General features: G+C 45.6%; 1 protein-coding gene across 19 annotated transcripts in view; it reads left to right on the top strand.

The window, feature by feature from the left end:
• Nucleotides 1-24,541, top strand: part of KALRN (kalirin RhoGEF kinase) — a 646,808-nt gene that overhangs the window by 392,906 nt on the left and 229,361 nt on the right. For 14 of the 19 annotated variants that reach the window (XM_059687614.1, XM_059687617.1, XM_059687632.1 and 11 more), the window contains exons 17-25: nt 665-883; nt 4,433-4,582; nt 6,943-7,057; nt 10,360-10,475; nt 10,881-11,003; nt 16,726-16,908; nt 18,404-18,522; nt 21,833-21,899; nt 22,470-22,579. In XM_059687614.1, coding sequence (XP_059543597.1) covers nt 665-883; nt 4,433-4,582; nt 6,943-7,057; nt 10,360-10,475; nt 10,881-11,003; nt 16,726-16,908; nt 18,404-18,522; nt 21,833-21,899; nt 22,470-22,579 — 1,202 coding nt within the window. The remainder of the gene's footprint in view (nt 1-664; nt 884-4,432; nt 4,583-6,942; nt 7,058-10,359; nt 10,476-10,880; nt 11,004-16,725; nt 16,909-18,403; nt 18,523-21,832; nt 21,900-22,469; nt 22,580-24,541) is intronic. The other 5 variants (XM_059687615.1, XM_059687613.1, XM_059687619.1 and 2 more) reach the window with 1 other exon arrangement.

Raw genomic sequence — 24,541 nt, 5'->3', positions numbered from 1 at the left:
TCTACTATATATATTATCCTAAAGGCAAACGCACATAATGCAGTAATGTGAGGATTATGTGTGGAGCTGAATTGTCTACTGTACTGCTCAGTTCCCTTGGTGAGGTTGCTAGGGGATGGTGTGAGATGCTACTCTTCTGTTTTATTAATCTGCCAAATTTATTCCTTCTACTGCAATCCTTTTCAGCTGATGTTACTGTTTAAGACATTTGCATGTTGGCTCAGATTTCTGTTACATGGGGAATTTTTTGAGCTGTGTTTATTTGATCTGTAAAATGGGATGCATTATGATGAACAATTATGTGATTAGATTTGAAAAGGAACTTTAACGTATGAGCCCATCAGAGAGCAGATTTATACACAACTGTTGTTTCTCTGCTTCAGACACTGAAATGTCTTTAAGACCCAGAGTGATGCAAGTAGAAGAGAAAGGAGCGGGGACAGGAGTTAGGGACCTGAGCAGTTAGTTAATGAAAATGTATGATTTTCTTTTTTAAAAAATATGCTTTGAACAATGATGTAATTGTCATCGAGACAAAATGTTTGAATCAGTCATTTAAAGCTCTTTAACTTCTCTGCATCTTTCCACTCACGCCTCACTCCACCCCTCCCATACCACGCCTGGGTCGTTCCCACGGACCTTTCTCTCCTCCCCTTGTGCCCAGTCCCTCTTTCATGCCACTTCCTTGCAGAAGACGCACCAGAGCGCCCTGCAGGTGCAGCAGAAAGCTGAGGCGCTGCTGCAGGCCGGCCACTACGATGCAGACGCCATCCGGGAATGTGCGGAGAAGGTGGCCCTCCACTGGCAGCAGCTCATGCTGAAGATGGAAGACCGACTGAAACTGGTCAATGCCTCTGTGGCCTTTTACAAAACCTCTGAGCAGGTGAGGGAAAGGGCTGGGGGATGTGTGAGGCTGAGAGTGACAGAGGATTGTTTTCTGCCTCACACTGCCAATCTGCAGTACCTACCACAGCAAGAAGCCAGTCCTCTCAGTACTAACCTTTGAGAAGAGGAAAATGATTTGTGGCTTCCTTATAATGCTTTTCATTAGAGAAGTGGACCATGTGATTTGCTTCTATAAATTTCTCAGACTCCTTGGATCTAGCTGTTGAAATAGAAATGCTAGATTGGAGTGGAATATTAGTCAGCTATTGCCACAATAATGCTGTGTAACAAATCACCCCAAAATTCAGTGATATAAAACAATAAGCATTCATTTCTTTTGCATAAGTATCTGGAGCTCAGCTGGTCTTGGCTGAGCTTGGTGGAGCTGGCTCCAAGCTGCAGACTGGGACTAGATCTGTTCCCATGTCTCTTATCCTCCTTGACCAGCAGCTACTTGGGACACATTTAGGGCAAAAGGCAGAAGTGCAAGAGCCCAAAATCTTCTGTAAAAGTGCCCTTCGAGTCTCTGCTTATGTCACATGCTCTAGCATCCTTTTGGCCAACATAAGTCATGTGGCCAAGCCAGCATCAGTAACGCAGAGAAGTATGTACCTCCCATGGAAGTTGGGAAAGGACAATTTGCTGAACGTAATCTCATCTACCACAATCAGGCACTATGCACTGCTTGAAAACATAAAGTTCTGTTGCTCACAGGGCTCCCAGCCTAATGGGGGAAACAAGGCTCCCTGTCATTGAGAACTATGAGCCTACTGGCAGGATGGTGTCGCTGTGGGAGAAAAGGCAGGGTCATAAAGATGCAGACCCATTACCATTGCATCTGTTCAGCAATATGCACAAGAGCTAAGAGGATTTTTAAATGATTTGGGTGCTGTTAGGGAATTCTTTCTATGAAATAGAGGTTTCAAACAGAAGTAATTTTATTCCATGTAAAATACTTTCCCTCATTCCAAGTGCTCCCTAGGAGAAATAGATCAGAGAAATGTTCTCTTCTGGGTGACCATGGGGAAGTGTCGAGGAGCAAAGGCAGCCTGTCTGTGAGAGGGCCCTGCAGCCAGTGTGTCGGTCTCAGTCCTGCCTTCTGTTGCTTCAGAGAGATGATGCCTTCGGAAGTGGGAGCAGCAAAGACAATAAAGAGCTTCCCCAGTTGATCTATAAATTCAACATAGTCCCAATCAGATCCCAGCAAGCATTTTGGTAAAAATTGGTGTGCTGATTCTAAGATTTACATGGAAATGCAAAGAACCTAGAGTAGCCATAACAACTTTGAAAAGGAAGAGCAAAGTTGAAGGAGTTACACCAGCTGATTGTGAGACTTGCCCTAAAGCTGCATTGATCAAGCAGAATGGTGCTGGGTGTAAGGATAGACTCCATGGAACAGAATAGAGGTTCCAGGAGTAGACCCACAACTATATAATCAGTTAATTTTGGACAAAAAATTAATTTAATAAGTAAAGTCTTTTTTAAATTCTTTATTGTTTAAAGTATTACATGAGTCTCCTTTTCCTCCCCATTGACCTCTCCCCTGCCACCCCCACCCAAGCACAAGCCCTTACCGCCCCCCCGCCCCGCCCCACTGTCTGTGTCGATTGGTTTTGCTCATATGCATGCATACAAGTCCTTTGGTCTTAAACAGATGATTCTGGACAACTGAATATTCATATAAAATGAGGCTAATCCTTCTCTACTATCATACACAAATTTTTTTTTTAAAGTGTTTCTTTTTTTTTTTTTTTTTTTATTTTATTGATTTTCCACAGAGAGGAAGGGAGAGAGATAGAGAGTCAGAAACATCGATGAGAGAGAAACATCGATCAGCTGCCTCCTGCACATCCCCCACTGGGGACGTGCCCACAACCCGGGTACATGCCCTTGACCGGAATCGAACCTGGGACCCCTCAGTCCGCAGGCCAACGCTCTATCCACTGAGCCAAACCGGTTTCGGCCATACACAAATTTTAATTTGAGACGTATCAAGGTACTAAAGAGGTCAGAGCACTAGATTAAAAATCAGGAAATTTGACCCTGAACTAATATTGCTAAAGGTCACTTTATCTCTCAAGAAATCTGTTTCTCTGCCTATTAAACTAAAGGCTTTATGCTTTATAATCTTTTCAGCTTTCAAACTGATTGGTTTTAAGTCCAATACTATCACAGGACAGGTGTTAAGTACTCTTTTTTCTTAGAGTTTTTGAACCTATAATGTTTTCTTTCAAGGTGTGAGCATCCTGAATGTGTTCCTGCCTTGCCAAGGCAGAGATGGGTGGTGCTGGGGGAGCCAGCTCGAGTTCAGCGACACGTCTCTCAGGCCTGGGAAGCCTGTTGGCCATGAGGGTGTCCTGCCTGGGACATCTTTTTTTTTTTTTTTAAATATATTTTATTGATTTTTTACAGAGAGGAAGGGAGAGAGATAGAGAGTCAGAAACATCGATGAGAGAGAAACACCGATCAGCTGCCTCCTGCACACCCCCTACTGGGGATGTGCCCGCAACACAGGTACATGCCCTTGACCGGAATCGAACCTGGGACCTTTCAGTCCGCAGGCCGACACTCTATCCACTGAGCCAAACCGGTTTCGGCCCTGGGACATCTTTCAGCTCAGTTCATAACTCAGTACATGTCCCATCCAGCGCCATACTCTTCATCAGAAAGGATGACTTTCTCAGTCCGAGGAGGCCGATAATAGCTGTTCGCGCCTGCTGCCAAAGCCAAGCAAGCGATCCAAGCCTGTGGAAGGGAAGCACAGGAGCATGAGCTCTATTTCCCACATCCTTCCCTAGGCCCTGACACTCGGCTGCCTGGTCTCCTAACTTTCCCTCCAAGCTCCATTCGAAGCTTTGGTTCTTTTGTTCATTTATAAGCTACTTAATAGCATGGCCTCTCGGCACTTTCCGAACTGAGAAAGCTCCTTAACTTTCTTTGAGATTAACCCAAATTTGTATCCCTCTGAAGGAAATATACATTTTGTAATAGAAGGCCTGGAGATGTCATTGCCATATGGTAGTATCTTGAGACATTTTTGCTGGGATATTTTTCCATGGGGAGGGGAAAGATAGCATTCATTTATGGCCCATACGACACAATATACAGGCAACTTCCTTCTTTACCTCTGCTTGAAACTACTTCCTGCAAGGCAATTTCAGATGGTTGGGCACCCTGAGTATCTCCACCAAACCTCATTTTCCTGTACTACCTAAGTCACAGAGTTATCGTAAAGTTATAGTAATATAATATATATTTTTTTTAATCCTCAAAAAGTACTAATCTGTCTTAGCCATTGATTATCAGAAGATGATTCCAAAATCCACATCTCAGTCTTGGACTGTCTCCCAAGGTCCAGACGCTGGGTCTCCCAGCCTCCTGGACTTCCCTCAGATCCCCAGGGACACTGCATGCCCTCAGTCTACAAACTGAACTTAAAATTTAAAAAAGTGTGCATCTGTGCAGCATTCTCTCTGTTAAAGGTCCTCGCAAAACACTTCCCAACTGATTAATTTACTGAGTCTTTTTCCCCGCCATGATTCATTAGGTCTGTAGTGTCCTGGAGAGCTTAGAGCAGGAATACCGGAGAGATGAGGACTGGTGTGGTGGACGAGATAAACTGGGGCCAGCAGCAGAGATCGACCACGTCATTCCACTCATCAGTAAACATCTGGAACAAAAGGAGGCCTTTCTTAAGGTCAGAGCACTTTGTCATCCAAGGTCTGGGACTTTAGGCTGTTTTTCTGTCTACCTTCTCTCTCTCCCTTTCTCCCCCTGTCCCTCCTCCTCCTCTTCCTTCTTCTCTCTCTCTTTCTGTCCCACCCCCACTCTCACAAACACTGCTTCACAAAGGCTTTCCATACCCCTATTTTTTCTAGCTTCATATCTGAAAGGGAGTAGTTGTAGAGAAGATATTGGCTGGTTAACTTGAAAGGTCACACTTCAAATATTTCTTTTTTCTCTCAGTACTTTTTGTATAATTAGGCAGTTGGGATATACCATTACTGCTGGTGCCAGGTTCAAATATCCTGAAATCCCATTGATGTTAATTGAGAAAAATATATACTTTCCCTCAGTTATGTTTGGTTTATTAAAATATTCTTAATTGAAATATATAAACCTAGATATAAAACAATACTAAAATACAAATAATAATATAAACAATAGTACAATGTAAATCCTTTGTAAATCTTTTGTAAATAATACAATATTTAGGGCAAGAATTAAAAGAAATATAGACATCTTATTTATTTATCAATTTAAAAGTTATCAATTATTGATCACTGTAACACTGCGTAGTCTGCTGCATGAGGAGAGAAATACCTCGTTTTGTCCCTTTGTTCCTAATAGAGCTCTAGCTTCCCAGGGAGAGGCCCCGGCTGCTCTGAGCAGGCTCTCAGTGTGTGGGAGTCCTCCCAGCCCTCTTCCCTCCGGCCTTGATCTTCTCTCCTCTCCGACGGGTCTTCTGCGCTAAAACTTATCTCAAGGCTCCATTTACTCTCAGATGTCTTGCTTTCATGTTCTGCTTCCTCTCAGGTTTCTGAAAGTACAAAAGAGAATTTTTATACCCTGACATATTGCCACTGATTTTCTACAATTCTGTAATTAACTGTCTTTTTTTTATTATTAGGAGTTTTCTCTACTGGACCACCTCTTTGAGTTTTATTTTTATTCTTTTTTTTAAAGATGGCCTCCCCTGTCCCTCCTCTCATCTAGTTGGTGTCTGCACCTGCATTCAATCAGAACCCCTAGTGACCAGCTCTTACTAATGAGATTCAGTAGAAATTCTTCTATACTGGGCTTAAGATGATTTTAAAAGTCTTCCCTGTTATAAAACACAATTTAAAACAAAACAACTTAAGTAGAGCATATGAAAAATTTTAAATAGAGATATAAAGATAGTTCTTCATAAAATTAAGTGCTTCTTTTTAAGAAGGAAAAACAAAACAAAAAAAAACCCTGTTCTGGTTAGATGTTTTCGACGTGCCTACACCTGTAGTTGAGAAAGTGCCTGCTGCTGTGGGAGGTGTGTACCCAGTGGACGGGACATGGAGCTCTCCATCTGTGTGCATTAGTTAGCTATTTGGGATTTCTTGGCTTTGGATCACCCTCCAGCTGTTAAATTCGTGGGCCTCTGGACGGACCCACCAGCAGTCTTTGACCAGAGCTCTCAGAAGCCATTGTTGCTAATGCAGCATTTAGAATATTTTATATTATATAATTTGTAGAATAAGATGCTAACTGTACAAAGGTTTTTAAATTGTACAGTTTTGTATAAAGATCATTTAATTCTGAAAACTGTGGATTAAAATTAGTGGACTACCATGTATTACTTCTACAACCAGGAAAAAAAACACTGCTTTTTAAAAAATTCATAACATCTGTGGTCTTGAGAGAAACTAGAAACACTGTCAGTGGACCTAGAGTCTAGCCTTGACTTGCTTCATGATTCCTGCACTTTTAGGGCCTCTGTCTCCTCTAGGGGTACAACAGCCTGGGACACACCTGTCCTCTCTGCCACCCCTGTTAGTGTGGGTCTTACATGGCCAGTATAACAGCTCTTATTCCTTTAGGTAGAGAAGTTTATTAGTGTTACTGAGGTGAGGGTTGATTTGATAGACAAATAAAATTTTAAATGTGGGTAATACCCATTTAGACTTGAGATGCATGGTCAATAGGTTTGTTTCCCAAATTTGCTTTCTCAAGTCTAAATTCAACTAATGTTAGTGACTTTCACCAGTGCTCATGTACGAGGCCTTCTGGGGGCAGAGGAAAACAAGCTTGAGAGGGAAAGTAATACTGACTCAACTTACACTCGGCCGGGGATGGCTGATTTCTGACTTTTATCTGGGGTGGAGAGGGGAGGGGCGTGGGAAGCAGTTCTTTACTTCATGAGAGGGTGGGGCCTCTCTCACTGGGACTGGGGTGTCCATGAGCCGGAGTGGCTGCAGGGCTCTGCTCGCCCCTAGCTTCACAAGCCCTTCTCCGGGGTCTTGGGTCCCACGCACCTGCTGGACCAGGACTTATGTGCGGGCGCTTCCCACTTGTCTCCCTCAGGCCTGCACCCTGGCACGGCGGAATGCGGAGGTGTTTCTCAAGTACATCCACAGGAACAACGTCAGCATGCCCAGTGCCGCCAGCCACACTCGGGGACCCGAGCAACAAGTGAAAGGTCAGTGTGACACCTGCCGGCCACCAGCCACCTCAGCAGCACGGACCAGAGGCTGTGCCCTTGGTCTTCATGCAACCTCAGATTTCCTGGGTTTTCTCCTTGGATAAGAAAAAGTTAGATGCGGGATGGCATGGACTGTGATGATTCATGGGGAATGTGTTAGACAGGCATCAAGATTTAGAATGGAAAAACCAAGATACACTTTCACCAAAGCTTTTTCATTTATTTATCTTAGAGGTTAGAGCAGCTCTATCTAATAGAATTTTCTGAAATAACAAAAATGGCCTGTACCTGTGCTGCCCAATCTAGAAGCCACATGCTGCATATGGCTGTGGGGCACTTACAATGTGCCTAGTGCAACTGAGGAACTGAATTTTTACTTCTGTGGAATATTAATCAACTGAAATGGAAGTAGCCGCCTATGGCTAGCATATCGAGCAGTGCAAGGCTAGGGCATCTTGCAGCCTGGGAGTGAGACAAGTTCTAATCCCGGCTTCATTGCTGAAGTTTTTAAAACTCCAGTTTCCTTCTTTAAAATGTGGTCCCAGAACAGGAGCATCAACATCACTTGGGAGCTGTAGGAGCTGACACGGAATCTCAGGCCCCGCCTGGATCGAACGAGGCAACCTGAATTCTAGCAAGAGCTCCCCATTCCACCCCAGCCAGGTGATTGGTGTGCACATGGAATTTAGAGAAGCTCTGGTCTAGATAATCCTTAACATCTCTCTGAATTTATAACATTTATAATTGTATGAAAAAGTCAGTAACCTTTAAAAACTAGCTATTCGCTGACCACATTAAGCTTAAATTATCATTGATGGAATTGCCTATTCTGGACCAGATAGAAATTTGCCTTTAAGTAGGTATAGAATTTAACAAATGTGGTCTTGACATAGCAGAGAAATACAACCCTGGAGACTGCGGCTAGGGAATGAACCAAATTTGACCTGGGGTGAGGGAGCGGGCAGCTTGGAGACTGCGGAGTTGCCAGGGGAGAGAGGCTGATCTGCTCTAGGAAGAGCCCTTCTCAGAGAGCTCAGAGGCGAGGAGATCAGAGGCCAATGGGGAGAATTAATTTTAGGAATCAAAGTCCTCTACGGAGAAGAGGCGAGCGGGTTCCTTTTCCAGGTGTGCTACTGTTTGTGGTGGAGCAGCCCTGCGGGTGGCTGGCGTGATGTCACCCTCTGCTTCCGGCATAGCGCAGAGTGGATGTTCAGACTTCCAAGTGCAGGTGGCAGCTGGGGGAGACCTGCTGAGCACAGACACTCCCCCTGTGCCTTGGTGCTGAGAGTGGCAGGCACCCAGAGAGAACTGGGTCGATGCAACTTTGTGGGGGTGAGGGCCGCTTGTTGCCCACAGGAAAGCCTTTAAGAAAGGGCTAAAATGAGTCCTGAAACCCTCCGGGGGTTTTGCCTGATCTGGGTTGTTTCTGTCAGCTGCCACAGAGTGGGCTGCTATGAGCAAAGCTCTGAGTAGGAGACAGAAGGACTGAAGAAAACACAGGTTCTCACTCACTGGCCAATTGAAGCTTCCGGCCGAGCAGGGACTACACTCACCCCTGTATCCATTTCCCTTCCACGGGCTGCCTGCACCCAAAGCAGTGCCACTTAAGGTTTTGTGCAGGAGCAGTTATTGCTGCATAACAATTCGGTGGTACACAGTTGTGGGCATTGACTGCTCAGGTGACTGCATGTTGGCTGGGGTCAGCTATCTTGGCTGGGCTCGGTGGGGCAGTCCTGCTTGAGCTGCAAGTGTGGCTGGTGCGGCTCCTTCCCTGCAGGTCAGGTTCTGGCTGCTCCACGTGTGTTAATTCTGGGGCCTCGGGGGAGGGGCAGCAGTTACCCAGGAGCACTTCTTATGGTGTCGATGGCAGAGAGGAGAGGCAGGGTCAGTGCACAGCACATTTCCAGCCCCTGCTGAGTGGTATCTTAACAACCCATTTGCCAAAGCAAGCCACATGGCTGACCCTGAGGTCGGGGTGAGAAAATACACATTGTCTCTTCGGGGAGAAACTAAAAAGTTACATGATAGGTATAGATAAGGGGAGAGGGGCCTGTGAAGGCTCTCAGCCTAAGGGAGGAGGGACAGATTCTGTCCTTAGAAGACCAGACTTCCAGGGAGCATTCAAAGTTCACAAAACCAGCAGAGGCCTTGGAGTCTGAGCACTGCGACTTGGGCCGTGCCCTTTGCAGAGCACAGTGAACTGTGCTGGGCAGCCCCAGGAGCCTGGAGACCAGGTGGCTAAGCACTCAGGGTCTGAAGTAAATAGCTCCACCCTTTCCATCTGCATGACCCTGGGTGTCACCTACACTCTCTGAACCTCAGGTTCTTCATCATAGAATGGAGATGCAGCCATCCTGAGGGAACTCCTACATCATGAGGTACCGTGAAAATACAGTGAGGGCTTAATAAATATTAATTTTTCTAAGTAGTCCTATTGTATATTTTATTGGCATCTAATATAGTTAGCAGCAAGCAGGAGGCAAACAAAATGCAAAATAAATTTGATTGCTTCAAGCATTGGACATACTATTAAACACTTAGAAAATCTATTCAGGTAGCCAAATGCCCCTGAAACAACAGAGCAGGCTGGGAAATGACTTGGGCAAACACCTTCCTGTCCCTCTGTGGGGCTGTACGCCTTGTTCACATCCCCATGCTGAACATCGTTAGAGGTAACATGAGACCTGCCCTCAGCGTTTCTCATGATGGAATCCAAAACGACGTGGAAGTTTGGTCCTAGAGGTATGATTCCATGTGGACATGGTTCCCACATGGTTATTTAGAAGTTTTAGAGTTGAGGCTCTGCTGTTCACATGCTATGTGCACGGCTCATGTGCAGGGCAGGGGTGTGGCCCATGCCTCAGGTTAGCCATGCAGTGCCATCAGCCCTGAGCCACGGCTCCCTCTCCCCCAGCCTAGAAAAGCTGGGATTCTGTCAAGTCCATTCACTCGTGTAGGGTCCATGAATTAGCTGTTACTTAGGGACTGACACTTCCTATGGTCTCTTACCATCAAGGACTAGCCTTGGTGTCAAAGAATCAGGGTCACTTTCAGGTCACCCTCAGGACATACTCTTCCCTCATTAGTTGAGGAACCTCATCAACAGGCTCTCACCCCACCCTCCCTCCCTCTGGGAAATCCTCTCTGGACCATACTTTTGTTCCCTTGCTTCTGATGCCTGGATTGGTCCTGTGGGGAGGCTTGAAGGTCACAGTATCTGGCACTTGGGACGTAGGGGGGAAGCAGCCAGTCAGAGTTGTCAGGGCCTCCCCGTGACCGGCGTGGTCTCCTCTCTGCAGCCATCCTGAGCGAGCTCCTGCAGAGGGAGAACCGCGTCCTACACTTCTGGACCTTGAAGAAGCGGCGGTTAGACCAGTGCCAGCAATACGTGGTGTTTGAGCGCAGTGCCAAGCAGGTATGTGCAGAGCGTTCCCCGGCTTTACCTCAGCTCCAGGCACTACACAGAGGCCAAGACGACCAGCTCCTGGGACATCCAGGAAAGGGCAGTGGGAGGCGGGGATGAGGAGAGGAAAGGGAAAGGCTGAGTGGGGAGGAGGTTCTGGAGGAAGATCACCCCTAATTCACGATGATACTGGGTCAGTCTAATGGACAAGGGACTCTCTTTGTCAGGGGGATGTTCCAAGTCTTCCAGGGGAGGGCTCATTCATAAATCAGCTTTCAAGCTGTGTACTGCTTGAATCATGTCGGAATTTCCTGGGTCCATCACGCTGTCCCAGACCACAGCCTTCACAGTAGCATGGCATGTTTTCCTACTGACCCCTGGCTTTTGGGGGACTGGATGGGTCGTTTCCTCCCACAGGCGCTGGACTGGATCCAAGAAACAGGTGAATTTTACCTCTCAACTCATACCTCCACCGGAGAGACCCCAGAGGAGACTCAGGAACTGCTGAAGGAATATGGGGAATTCAGGGGGCCTGCCAAGGTAGGAAGCACCCTGGGCCTTCCCCAGATCTACCCAGCACTTCCCAGTCTGACCAATTTCACGTGGCGGAAGGGAGAGCAGGCTCTTGCACAGAATGCTTCGCCACAGTGGCAAGGGAGGAAGCATCGGTAGGATTATGTCCTTTGAAACCCGAATACCCAAAGAATGGCGGCTGCTGGATAGAGCGTTTGTATGCAGAAGTCAGCTGCTGTGCCCGGGGCTTCCAAGTACCCCCTCTTCATGCCCCAGGTCTGGGCTCTGCTGTGTTCTTTCAGGCCACATAAGGCAAAGGGATGTATTCCTGTGAAATGCACATTGCATGTGTGAGCATCGCACCTAGCCACATGTTCTTGACACTTGAATGGCTTGGAAACTCCACCTTCTGGGAAGGGCCAATGGCTATGGGTGAATTTATTGCCTGTTTACACCCATGTTGTTCAAGGGTCAACTGTACTTCTGTCTGGCCTCAGACCTGAAAATGAGCCAGACGGGAGTCTCTGGGGACCCAATCCTGCACTAGTGCACATACCACACCCCTCACACTCCCATTTACAACGAGGCAGGGAATGTACAATAGGAGGAAATCTCATTTTCATCTGTTTTCACAGCCGGGATTTGATCTGAGGACCCTTGGGTTTGAATGAAAACTGATTTGAGTCTCCTCCTTGTAGCCTCCTCTCCCTCACTCTGGGCTCCCTGCCCTGCAAACCTTTCTGGGCATCACTCCCGCACACGGCAGATGCTCTTCCCAGGGTGAGAGCTGATTTTGTGGGAGTCAAGGTGGATATATGGAGGCCCATCCTACCCAGAGATCCCTCTGACACGCGGCGAATGTTCCTCTAGTTTGCTGTGGCATAATTAGGCCCTTAGTCTCATTCCTGAGCTGACGTTTCAGAAGTGGCCACCCACTTTCTGAGTCCTCCCCTTTTCAGCCAATGGGAAAAGCTGTCAGTTCAGGTAAGAGACTTATTTCAGTACCAGCTAGAACAAGCAGCACGAGGGAGGTGGCAGGCGCACAGTACCCTTTTCAAATCCAAATGAACATGGCTTTGGAATTACCCACTTTGCATCTGTCTGCCCCTCTCCAAACAGTGTCAGTAATGAACTGTTAGCAAGCCAGACAGTATTAGCTCCCCTGGTTCCTACTCATGTAGGATGGGTCGCAGCAGTACATGGGATGGATCGCAGAACGTCTGAGGATCAGAATCTGTGCGTAACCGAAGTGCAAATGCAGAGAAGCATTTAGTCAATTTAATCCATCTTCCTTCACCTCTTTCTCCTCTCTTCTGCTCACATTGTTACTCGGGTTTCATGCTTTGGGCATTCATCAGTTGATAGATATTTGGGTTGTTTACACTTTTGGGCTACTATGAATAATACTGCTGGGAACATTTGTGTACAAGATTTGGTGTGAACATGTGTTTTCAGATCTCATAGGCATATACCTGGGAGTGGAATGACTAGGTCATAGGGTGACTCTCTGCTTAACTTTCTATTTGGGGGGGGGGGGGTATTTATTTATTTATTTTTATGCTTAACTTTTTAAACTGGCAATTTTATCTCTGAAAGTAAAAGAAGCTATGAGATAAACTGGACTTCATTCTTATTAACAAAAGAGAATGAAGAGATAAGGAAAATTACAGGAGTCTTAGCAGAACTAAATTACATGTTGGAATTCAGATTGTTAGGAAGGGGAACACTGGGCATGTCAGACAGGCACTTAGAATAAGAAAAATGGAATCAAAACTATTCAGAGAAAAGATGGGTATAATTCTGTTTCTGAGACTACAAAGAGAAATAAATATTGCTCACGAGTGAATATTTTTGAAAGGTTTAGTTGTTTGTATTTAATGACACGCTCTCCTCTAAGAAATGAATATGAAGAATATAGCTCAAGAGAACTATTTTTTTTTAAATGTATTTTATTGATTTTTTTACAGAGAGGAAGGGAGAGAGACAGAGAGCTAGAAACATCGATGAGAGAGAAACATCGATCAGCTGCCTCCTGCACATCTCCCACCGGGGATATGCCCGCAACCCAGGCACATGCCCCCGACCGGAATCGAACCCGGGACCCCTCAGTCAGCAGGCCGACGCTCCATCCACTGAGCCAAACCGGTTTCGGCCTCAAGAGAACTATTTACCCACACAGGGAGCTCAATAGTTTCTTATCAACAAAAAAATGTATCAATCAATCAATAAAAATAATATTGACAATGAAAGGCAAATTGGTAGATTATACTGAAATTATAAGAAAAATACCAAAAAGACTAAATCTTAAAGATTTATGAAATGTGCTAAAGACACAAAAAGGGCTTTTGAAATACTGTATTCAGTATAAGGCTCACTGATTGGGGGATGATGGCCAAAGGAAGCAAGAAAGGAAAAGAAAGAAGAAAAAGAAAGAAAGAAAGAGAAGAAGAAAAGAACTGCTTTCCTTTATTTACCTGTTTTTTTAGTAGATAACATATTATTCAAAATGGAAATGGCAGAACATACATTAGGGGACATATCAAGCCCAATATAAGTGAGATGTCAGTTCCAAATTTCTGGGCCCAAATGAATTATATTCCCCCAAAGGTTCCTTTTTGTCCACAAGATCATGTAGGTACTTCTGAACCTAATATTCGAGAACCTCTGCAGCCTGATCCTCACTGTACCAGTCCATATGAGTTACTCTCTGTTGGTGGCAAGATCTGAGTTTCAAACTGGGTCACATTATGAGATAGAAACTATGTTGCTGGACCTCCAAGAGCCCAGAAAATGCTGACTGACTCCTCCTTATGAGAAAAACAAGAAACATGGCCTGGTCTCACCTGTGGAGATGAAAGCTGAAATGTCACCCGAGACTGAGTCAGTTCCAGCAGCCACACTATCTGGTCATCTCATCTCAGGGCATCGGGATATATCGCCACCATTCAGCTTCCCTTCCTTTCTCCTCTCTGCTGTCTGCATTTTCATTCTACTCTGCAGCTACCTACCCAGTCCTCTGCCTCTGCACTTCACGCTCCCAGAGAAACCACCTCCATTGACCCAGAATATTGCCACTGTCCCCGTGTAGACAGAGATTTTAGGACAGGACAGATCAGAAGTAACTCGCTGCATATTGATGGGCTGCCCTTGCAGGGCAAGTTATAACCTTTGACCTCATGCTGTGGCCAGGCATATGGCAGGTTGCACTAGAGTCACCCATGTATAAGAAATTATCTCAGACTGCTCTCAGTTATCCGCTTCATGGGCCAAATTTATCATCTAATTCTTCTCAATATACACCCTCAATCTTACTGCTTTGGCTTTACACACCTCTAAACACAAGACTTAGTCATTTGCTCATTCATTTATTCAACATTTATGCTGTGCCTACTATTTTCTAGACATTGGAGATGAGTGAATAAGATACAGCACTTATCTTTTAGAAGTTCGTGGACTAATGAAAGAGACATATACATGATTCAGTGTGACACATGCTGAAGTAGAAGCATATATGTGCTGCTGGGGGAACCTTGGGAAGGGCATCACCTGCTCAGACTCTGTGTGTGTGCACGCGCGCACACGCACACACACACACACACACACACACACAAGGGCTATTGGGTTAAAAGCAGGGAGAAATAGGAGCCACTCATCACAGCAGGGGGAGTGGGCATGTGAGGTTGGACTTGTTGCAAGTGAGGGGCCATGGAGAGGGTAGAGACAGTCACAGGTGTAGGTGAGGTCACGTGGGGGGAGGGTTTGTCAATACTGCTCATTTTATTGTCCATTATTTGCTCTCCCAGATTCCACACATCCCTGGAATACCTTTGGTCACAAGTCTTTCTTTTTGTTGACTCTGAATCACAGTTTTTATGTTTCAAGATAAAGTTTCCCCTAGTAGGGCTGCTGCCACCCGCTTTCTATAAAACCCCATCTCATGCTGACATCTCCTTACCAAGAGCAGAGAATAAATATGAATTTCCCGAACTTTACACAAAGGCGGATTTCTTGATTTATAGTTGTAAAAAATAATCTCTGTTTTAAGTAAATTGTTTTCAGGGGGTTGCGGGGGATCCTAAATGCAATAAGGTGGAAGTCCTTAGGATGCCAGGTATCTTTTCTTACCCCATTCCCAGTGCTGCTATTCTTAGCCTGTCCATGGCTAAGGAGCTGCTTCTCCTCTCCTCATACCCACTTTCTTTCCTTCATACCAAAGCTCTCCTGGCTCCGTGTCTCCCAGTCCTGGGTGCAGCCCACTGTCCCTGAGGCAAGAGAGGCTCAGATGTGCTGAGCGAGTTGCTGGCAAGCCAAGTCCTCCCTGCCAGCCTCTTAGGCACTTCTTGGGACGGTCGGTGACCTGGGAGGGTCTGTGATGAGCCTGGAAAGGCAGTGGGGGGGGCGACTTAGGCTCCTCTATCTTGTCTGCTCTTCCCCCAGCGATTTTCTGCCTATCTCCCTCAGTTATCTAGATTGCAGCATGACCCGAACCTTGGGCCTACGCCCTCCCGTCCAGAAGATCATTGTACTTCTCAGAGTATTATTTAAACATTGTTTCCTTTCCTTTAAAATCTGCTAGGCTTCCCTGATCGATTTTAGAGTTTCAAAACTCAAGTACATGATAAAAGATGAGCAAGTGTTTACTTGTTGAACATCCCTTTCATTTCTATGTCTTACCCGGCAAGAAGGCCCCCATCTGAGACCTTTTCTGCCCATGCCAGCCCACTGTTGCTGTTTTTCCTGGTTTAAAATTCCTGCAGTGTAACTATACATACTTCTTGTTTTGACATTCAATTACATGATGCCCTGAGTCATGTAACTACTCTCTGGGAAAATCTTGTCCCCTCGAGAGATATAGACTGTTTCGGGGAAATGAGCTTCTTTTTTCTTCTTTTGTTTAACCCCCTGGACTCCCCCCCACAGCCCTCTGCACAGTCGTGTAGACAGAATTGGTGCTGAGCAAACACTTGCTAGAAATGAAGTTAACACAATACACATCAGAGCTCCACCTTCCTCAGCCCTGTAATGGATTCCAGCTTCATTAATGCTTTTCTCTCTTCCTCTGTGGAAACTGGAGACAGAGCCTGGTGGTGAGAGGGACGGTGTTTACCCTTTAATCTGCTGCTTGGATTTCTTTAGATCCTGGCATGTGCTCCCTCCCCTGGCGCTTAGAAAGCCCACTTCAGGCCAGTACAGTGGAGGGGAGGACTAGCGACTGCGGGGCAGCGGCACACAGGCTGTGTCACTCACAGGCGGTAGGAACTTGGACAAGCCCTGAGCCTCTCAGCCTCAGTGTTTTCATTTCCATCTGTTGCTTCAAAGAGCCTTGCACTTCCTCCCTCCACCTACCTCCCAGATGTGGCATTAGCATCCCCTGTAAACTGAGAAAGCCCTATATTAATCGAAGAGATTCTTACATCAATAATTACAATGATTATCACTAAGGTTTACTGAGTTCCTGCTGTGAGCACTGCTTCGGGCACTGTTCTAAGTGTTCTGCATCGCCAACTCATGTCATGCTCACAGCAGCCTCACAGTGTTATGATTCCCATTTTGCAGATGAAGGAGCTGAGGCACAGAGGGTTTAAGTCATTTGTTCAAGACCTCCCAGCTAGTCAGTGCCAGAGCTGAGGTGTAAACCCAGGCAGTCTGTCCGTGAGGTGTCTGTGGCTGCTGTGAGGAGGAAGGAAGCGGGTGGGGTGAGGGCCATGGGAGTCCGTCATCTGGTAACTTAAACCCTCCTCTGGGGCAGCAAACGAAGGAGAAGGTGAAGCTTCTGATCCAGCTGGCCGACAGCTTTGTGGAGAAGGGCCACATCCATGCCACAGAGATCAGGAAGTGGGTGACCACGGTGGACAAGCACTACCGAGACTTCTCCTTGCGGATGGGGAAGTACCAGTACTCCCTGGAGAAAGCCCTGGGCGTCAACACAGAGGTAGGTGTGGGCTGCCCGGCTGGGACGCCTCCTTTCCCATCTCCCTCAGCGCCGCTGCTGCCATTGCCGTGGAAGGAAGCAGGTCTCCAGAGCCGCCTCTCTGAGCGCGGACCCCTTCAGCACTTGCCTGGTGTGGTTTCCCCTTGGGGGATGGATCTCACTGAGCCATCCAGCCATTGGTCTCTAGCCTCTCATGATTAGTAGTATATATATTGCAAAATTGGCTGGCTGGGGTTGGGGCCTGTGGCTACAGAACAGAGTCTTTCTGTGTGTAGAGCTTACTGTTGACTTTGAGGACTATCATCTTCTACCCAATTACGTTAATCAGCAAATGATTAGAGTCCCCAGTATGTACAATAGTGCTCTTTCAAGAATAAGGGGTGTAGTTTGTGCCAAGGCCATTTGACATTTCAACTGAAAGGAGATCCTATCTGCTATGAAGCAAGGGAAGACTGACTTTTAATCTCTTCTTCATCATAGGGGTCAGTGACCTGGGAGTTAAGAACTACACACAGGCTGGCAGTTCAGTCCTAGGATTTCTAATTCTTAAATCTTTATTTATTTATTTTTTGTTTATACTCACCTGAGGATATTTTTCCTTTGTTTTGTTTGTTTGTTTGTTTGTTTGTTTTTTAGGGAGAGTGAAAGAGAGAGGGAAAGACAGAGAGAAACATTGATGTGAGAAAAACACATCGATTGGTTGCCTCCTGTACAAGCTCTGACCAGGTCCCAGGCCGGGGAGGAGCCTGCAACCAAGTATGTGCCCTTGACCAGAATTGAACCTGGGACCCTTTGGTCCACAGGCCAATGCTCTATCCACTGAGCCTAACCAGCTAGGGCTAATTCTTAAATCTTTAAATGGGCTCATGCTCTGCAGCAGAGCAGACTAGAGAGTAAAGTGGTCAGATCACTAAAATTGGGAGAATTAATGTCTAACCTGTGAGATTTTTTTCCTAGCAGTTTCCGTTCTGTATAAATACCAAACATTGGTTGAAATAAGCAGGGAGAGGCAATTAGAAAAATCAGTAATTGTTTTCTGTTTCCAAGGGAAGTTGCTTGTTTAAATAAAAATATTTGCTTTTATTATTTTCCCTTGACAAATGAAAGTTTTCTTATGTCTTTATGTGTTTCTGCTTCACATACATTTTAATGTATAGTAATCAATCTTGGACTCATTTTGTGTGTGTGTTTAGATTTAATCAGGACCAAAGTCCCTAGAGAAATATGACACTATCAAATGTATTCATTGTTTTTTTTCTTGCTGTGGACATTAGCGCTGAACATTTGACCTGAACATTTGAAATCTTTCTTATTTGAAAAAAAAAATGACCGCATGAAGAAGAGTGCTTGTGGGCGACAGTGTGTGGGATTCCTGCTCTCCTCATCCTTCTCCATTATCTCTCTCTCTGTTTTTCACCTCTACCGCCCTCCCCAGCCCTGTTTAGTTGCTTTCCCAAAACATCTCCGAGGTGACCTCTGTGCTCTCTCTGTGCAGGATAACAAGGACCTGGAGCTGGACATCATCCCAGCGAGCCTTTCGGATCGTGAGGTCAAGCTGCGGGACGCCAACCACGAAGTCAATGAAGAGAAGCGGAAGTCTGCCCGGAAGAAAGAGTATGTTTGGGGGGAGCTTCCACCCAACAGCAGGCTCCTCGTGACTGTGCTTGGCTTTCACCGTCACCTGTCCCTTTGGACAGCTCCATGTATCCTCATGACTACCTGCAGAGGTTGGAATGGACACACATGATGCTTCCACCCGTATGTCACGCTAACCAAGAACTACAGGGCATTGGCTAGTGGAGACAGTGGATCATGTCCACCTCACAAAGCATTGCCTGATGACTCTGCTCTTTATTTTGGTCTTGCACAGCTACATATATCCAGAGGTCTTTCAAGGGCTTTGTGAAGACTATTTTGACAGATTCCTTTTGGGTAATGCTGGGGAAAAATAGTGTTTCCCAAGATTAAGAAGGCCTAGGTAGTTGATTTATAAAAATGAAGTAGGACCACAGGTCCCTTGGAACTGAAGACACTAAAGCGAAGTCAGAGCTTGAGTTTCATCTGGGGAATGTTTTAGTTTGTCTGGGCTGCTGTACCAAAGTATGACAAATTGGGTGCTTTAAACAATATAAATGTATTGTCTCACAGTTCTGGAGGCTAGAAGTCTGAAATCAGGGTGTTGACAGGGTTGATTCCTTCTAAGGGCTAAGAGGGAAGGCTCTGTTCCAGGCATATTTCCTGGCCTTGTAGACCACCTGCAGAGGTTGGAATGGACATACATGATGTTCACATGGTGTTCTCCCTGAATATATGCATGTGTCCAGATTTCCCCATTTTTTAAGGACGCCAGTCACTTTGGAATAGGGGCCCACCCTATTCCATTATTAACCTCATCTTAACTAATTACATCTGCAATGACTATTTCTAAATAAGGTCACATTTTGAGGTACTGAGAGTTGGTATTTTAACATATGAAATTTGAGGGGGACACACTTCAATCTACAACAGGAAGGAGAATGAGACCACACGTGGCCAAATATTACTGCTGGACTCCCTCTGGGGCACCAAATAGCCAGAGGGTGGCAAAGGAAGCATTGAAAGTAAAACAAAATGGGGTAGAGGGTAGAAGAGCAAAATTATGAAAAGACTTAAAACTGCAGGAAGCAGGTGGAGAAAAAGGAAGGAGGAACAAGGCCAGAAACCCAATGCAGTAAAATCAAAGACAACTTTCCCAAGCATGTCAGATTATATTCCTTCTGACTCATTTCTCTCCTTGTTTACTAAGCACCTACAATGTACTAGAAACTTTGCTTACACAACCCTGTTTAATCCTAGCAGCAATCCTGTGTGATCGCCTGTTTTATAAGTAAGGAGTCTGAGGCTTAAAGAAGCAAGTGCTCCCTCTAGTAAATGACAGTCATAATTCAATTCCTGTTTGACTTCAAACCTCATGCACTGTCCACTTTACCAATAGAGTAAGAATAGTAAGAGTGACTAATTAACTCCAGCAAAGGGGAATGTATGAAATCAGGACTTTAATATTAATAGAAAGGCCACTACTAGTACAATGTATTGCTTTAAGGAAAATCCTACCATAACAAAGGTCCAGGAAAAGATGCTGCTCATTTTAATATTTCTTGTGAAATTTTGAACAGGGGACACTTTGGGGATAATCGTTCTCAAAATTTTCTTGGGATGAAACCCTTGGAATTACTCCCAGGAAAAACTAACATTGAAAATCTAAAATAAGCATGAATACATACTCGGTGCTAAATTATATATTATTATGTAGCACCTGCCAGCTGGGAAGCACCGTTTCTAATAAAAAATTGTGAAAGAAGGAAGTTAGGTGGGTACCCTGCAGTGAAGCCCAGTGCAGCCTACACCTACCAGCTGCCCACCCACACTGTCATCAGGGCCCGAGGCGGAAGGGCGCCCTCTCCCTGTAGACCCGCAGCACCAGCTGCTCTTTGTGGGAGGCTGAAGAGCAGTCCCCTAACATCGTCCACACGTGCTGTGCTTGTGATCGATCACACACTGCGCTTCGTGCACATCAGCCTGTGATGCAAATGAGCCCCATTGTAAGTAGTGTGAAGTACACGGGATAATCCAGGCCAGAGGTCAGCAAACTGTGGCCCACAGGCCAAATGTGACCCACCACCTGCTTTGAAAAAATTAAATGTATTGGATGGTATTGGTTTATAACCACCTATTTTATATAGTTTGTAAGCCTAAGACTCTTTTTTATCTATGTATATAAAAGGCTAAGCGACCAGCCGACTGTCTGACTGGTCGGTAGCTGTGACGCACACTGACCACCAGGGGGCAGGTGCTCAACGCAGGAGCTGCTGAGTGACAGCAACTTTGCAGAGTGCCCTCTCGCACTCCAGGAGCCCTCAGGGGATGTCAGACTACCGTTTTCAGCCCGATCTCTGCAGGCCAGGCTGAGGGACCCCACCTGCAGGAGGGACCCAACTCACACTGCAAAGCCCTTCAAGCCCTGGTGCCGCCCCAGTGCGGCCGGTCAGGGAGGGACCATAGGAGGTTGGCTCCAGGGTGTGTCCGGCCCATCTCGTCCAGTCCCACCCGCTGGCCACCTTCTAATTAATTTTCTTTGAGTGTGCATGAATCTGTGCACCGAGCTTCTAGTTTTTAAATGATTAAAAAATATGAAAAGAAGAATATTGTGGTGTAAAAATTAAATGAAATTCCTTTGTGTCCATAAAGTTTTATTGGGACACAGCCACACTTACTATTGTTGTTTTTTATATACTGTCTCTGGCTCCTTTTACACTACAGCAGCAAAGTGAGTGGTTGTAGCAGAACCTGAATGGCCCACAAATATACCTGGCTCTTTACAGATGAAAGTTTCCTTACCCTCCCCTCTGCCCCAGTCTCAGTGGTGGTGTCCTAGCATTTGTTGATTTTTAGCTTATAAACCTGGTTTAACTTACAGTACTGTGAATTGCTCTGGTGTAAGTCAACAACTCCGCTACACAGATATCATCATCTGGGGGCTCTAAGGAAAATTTAGGAAGCTGAACCTGAAGCTATGTAATTGGTTAGAATGCATATGAAGTGTGCCACATGCTTGTGCACACATGCAAACACACGTGCAATTGAACACACATACATGTCAGCACAGAATCACTAAATGGAAGAACTGGGATGGGAAAGAGAGAGAGGATGCGGATGTGGCTGAGCACAAACCTTCCAAAGAGATACAGAGTAAATGAGCAGAGTGAGAGGGACTCGGATAATGCTCAGAGGCAAGGAGTTCTGAAGAAAGGGAGAGGTATATTATGGTTAAGTAGAAAAATAGGACGCTCAGTCATGTCATGAATGCTGGGGTGGGGAAGTGACACTTGCAGGAAGGGAGGTATTATCTCTCTAACCAACTAAACGCCCATGTGTTCCCTTCTAGATTCATCATGGCTGAGCTGCTCCAGACAGAGAAGGCTTACGTAAGGGACTTACACGAGTGCTTAGAGGTGAGTACTGCAGTCGTCAGCCCACAGCTGTATAAGGAAACTGCCAGCCTCGACAGCAGCAGGTCCTTGAGGGGAGAGAGCTCTTTGTCTTCTCCCGGAACTTCACAAAAGAAACGCCAGCCCAGGAAATCCTTCTACCCGAGGCATGGTAATTGCACGGCAGGTTCAACTGCTTTGGAAAACAAACTTTTCTCAGACTTGAGCTAGACCCAGCAGAAAAGCTTATAAGACCCTTGAGTTCAAGATAAAAACCATGACACAGTCAATGAACTCGAGTCTGAAATTCTGCATCCTCCCCTCAGCAAACACTCGGACATGCACAGGTTTAATAAACAAGAATAGTGTGGAGTCTGTGCTCTTGACAAAGGTCATGGTGTGTTTCCCTAGCAACAGCTCAGGATAATGGACCTCCGGTTTTCTTCCTTTCCATCCTGCTTATTTACTGTTTCCACTGTTTCCACTCTGCATGCGTTGCCACCTGAGTCTCACATCACAGCATGAAGGCCTGTTTATTTTGTCTGTATTTCATGTGGCAGTTCTTGCCGGTGATGAACTGTTGCTGTCTTACAGACCTACCTGTGGGAAATGACCAGTGGCGTGGAGGAGATCCCCCCTGGGATCCTGAATAAAGAGCACATCATCTTTGGCAACATCCAGGAGATCTACGATTTTCATAACAAGTAGGTTGGTGGAGGGTTTCCGCGGAGCACACTTAAGGCCATAGATGCCCAACGATAGGGCTTCCCAACAAGAGGATCAAGACTGCTTGGGAAATCTCGCCTAGTAAATTGTTACCTGTTAAAGTTTCTAAGTCAGCTACACACTGTCAGACTTCTCTCTCTCTCACCCATATTTCTCCACAATTGTCCAAAATTCCTAGTGGAGAAAAGTACTCAGCAGCGTTCTCCTTAGAGGCCTAACTGGCAGCATCTTTGTACTCAGTCAGAATGATAACCAGGCTTTTGAGGAAATAAAAGTAGCCTTTCCTCATTGAAACTGTGGGGGATCCTGACATTAGAATTCATCTGAGGCTAACTAACCGTTCCACCTTGTGGGCCTTAGATTTCAAATTCCACTGAAGTTCACGTTCAACTAAATATTTTCTCCCAACTATCCCATCATCTCATCCAAAACAACGGAGAAAAGATAGGTAGGTAGGTAGATAGATAATGAAAATACCTAATGGAACACAGTTCTTGACATCCTATGGGGAGAACATCATTTGTTCCTCTCTGTTTTGTTGAAATAAGTAGAACCATAGGGCCCTAAAATGTCATGACTCATTTTGTCCAGCTCCAGACTGGATTTAAGTATCTTTTCCACAACATATTAAACCACATATTCCATCATTAACAGAAGATCAGCAAGAACGTTGGTAACTAGTTATGTAACCTAAGTAATGGAAATAACTCAGTTTCCAAAATGCCAATAGGGAATCTCAAGACACAAGGAGTTTGATGGTATAAAGTCCTGGAGCTCGCTCAGGACCCTGTTTCAGAGAAGGGGTGAGAGATGGAGGTGCAGTGTTGTAAGTCCTGAGGTCAGGCCACGGGGCTTGTACTGGGATAAGCAGCCATGCTGGAGACAGAACCACAGCTCCCGGAGTTCCTGAGGAGGCCCGTGCACAGGGGCACAGCCCCGAGGCAGGACTCTAGGCAGCACAGCCCAGCGGGGCTTCCTGCAGGGATGGAAATGCCGTGTCTGGGCTGTTCAGTGCAGTAACCCTGACACACGTGTGGCTATGGACACTGGAGCGTGATGAGTACTCCTGAGAACTGATTTTTTAACTTTATTTCATTTGATAAATTTAGATGGCAGGTGGCCACCGTATTGATCAGCCCAGCTCTAGGAAAGGAGACCTCAGTATGGCCCTTTGCTAAGAATGAGTCGGGGGCAAGCGTTGGCTGCAAAAGGACCCTGATTTCTAAAAGGTCTAATACAGGGTGGAGATCACTCCTCTCTTGTCCACTCCTGATGATTAATCCCCTGTTATGTTATCAAATGGCATCCGTGTCAAGAGAACATACAAGATGTAGCTCCCTTGACGTGTTAACCATGTCAGATTATATAGTAAGCTCTACAGGGAAAAACCATCGGACTTTCTGGAGAACTTAAATAAAGGTTCCCAGTCTTTTTTTTATCACAAATGTTAACATTCTCCTTGCGGTTTGTTTGGACATCTTCAGACATAGAAATAGTCTCTCTGCGTTCCTATTAAATAAGACCCCAGTAAAGCCATATTTGACCATTGATTCCAAATTCCGACCTCTGAGCCCAGCTCAGCATTACCCTGTCTCCTCCAGGACACCTGAGAAGATGTGGGACTGGTAAGCAGTAAGACATGTGACTTTACTTTTCTGATTGATGATCTCTGGGATTTAGTTAACAAGTCTCCCTTCCTCATAGTCTTACCAACTTGACTAAGAATAAAGGATAGAAATTTGGAGATCACAGCATGCACTTCCTGTGAGCCCTGCTTTTGCCAAATTAGTGAATAAAGGGAAAGGATACTTATTTCAAATTGATCAGGTATAACAAAATATCTAGCACAGCCATGCCCTTGTCTGATTCCATGATGTCACTCTACTAAACCATGGGAACCAGTTTGGTGGTTGTTTAAACAGCTGAAAGCCTCCCTACCA

Source organism: Myotis daubentonii, chromosome 3 (genome assembly GCF_963259705.1).
Source record: "Myotis daubentonii chromosome 3, mMyoDau2.1, whole genome shotgun sequence".
Lineage (NCBI taxonomy): Eukaryota > Metazoa > Chordata > Mammalia > Chiroptera > Vespertilionidae > Myotis > Myotis daubentonii.
This window is presented reverse-complemented; position numbering and strand designations above follow the sequence as displayed.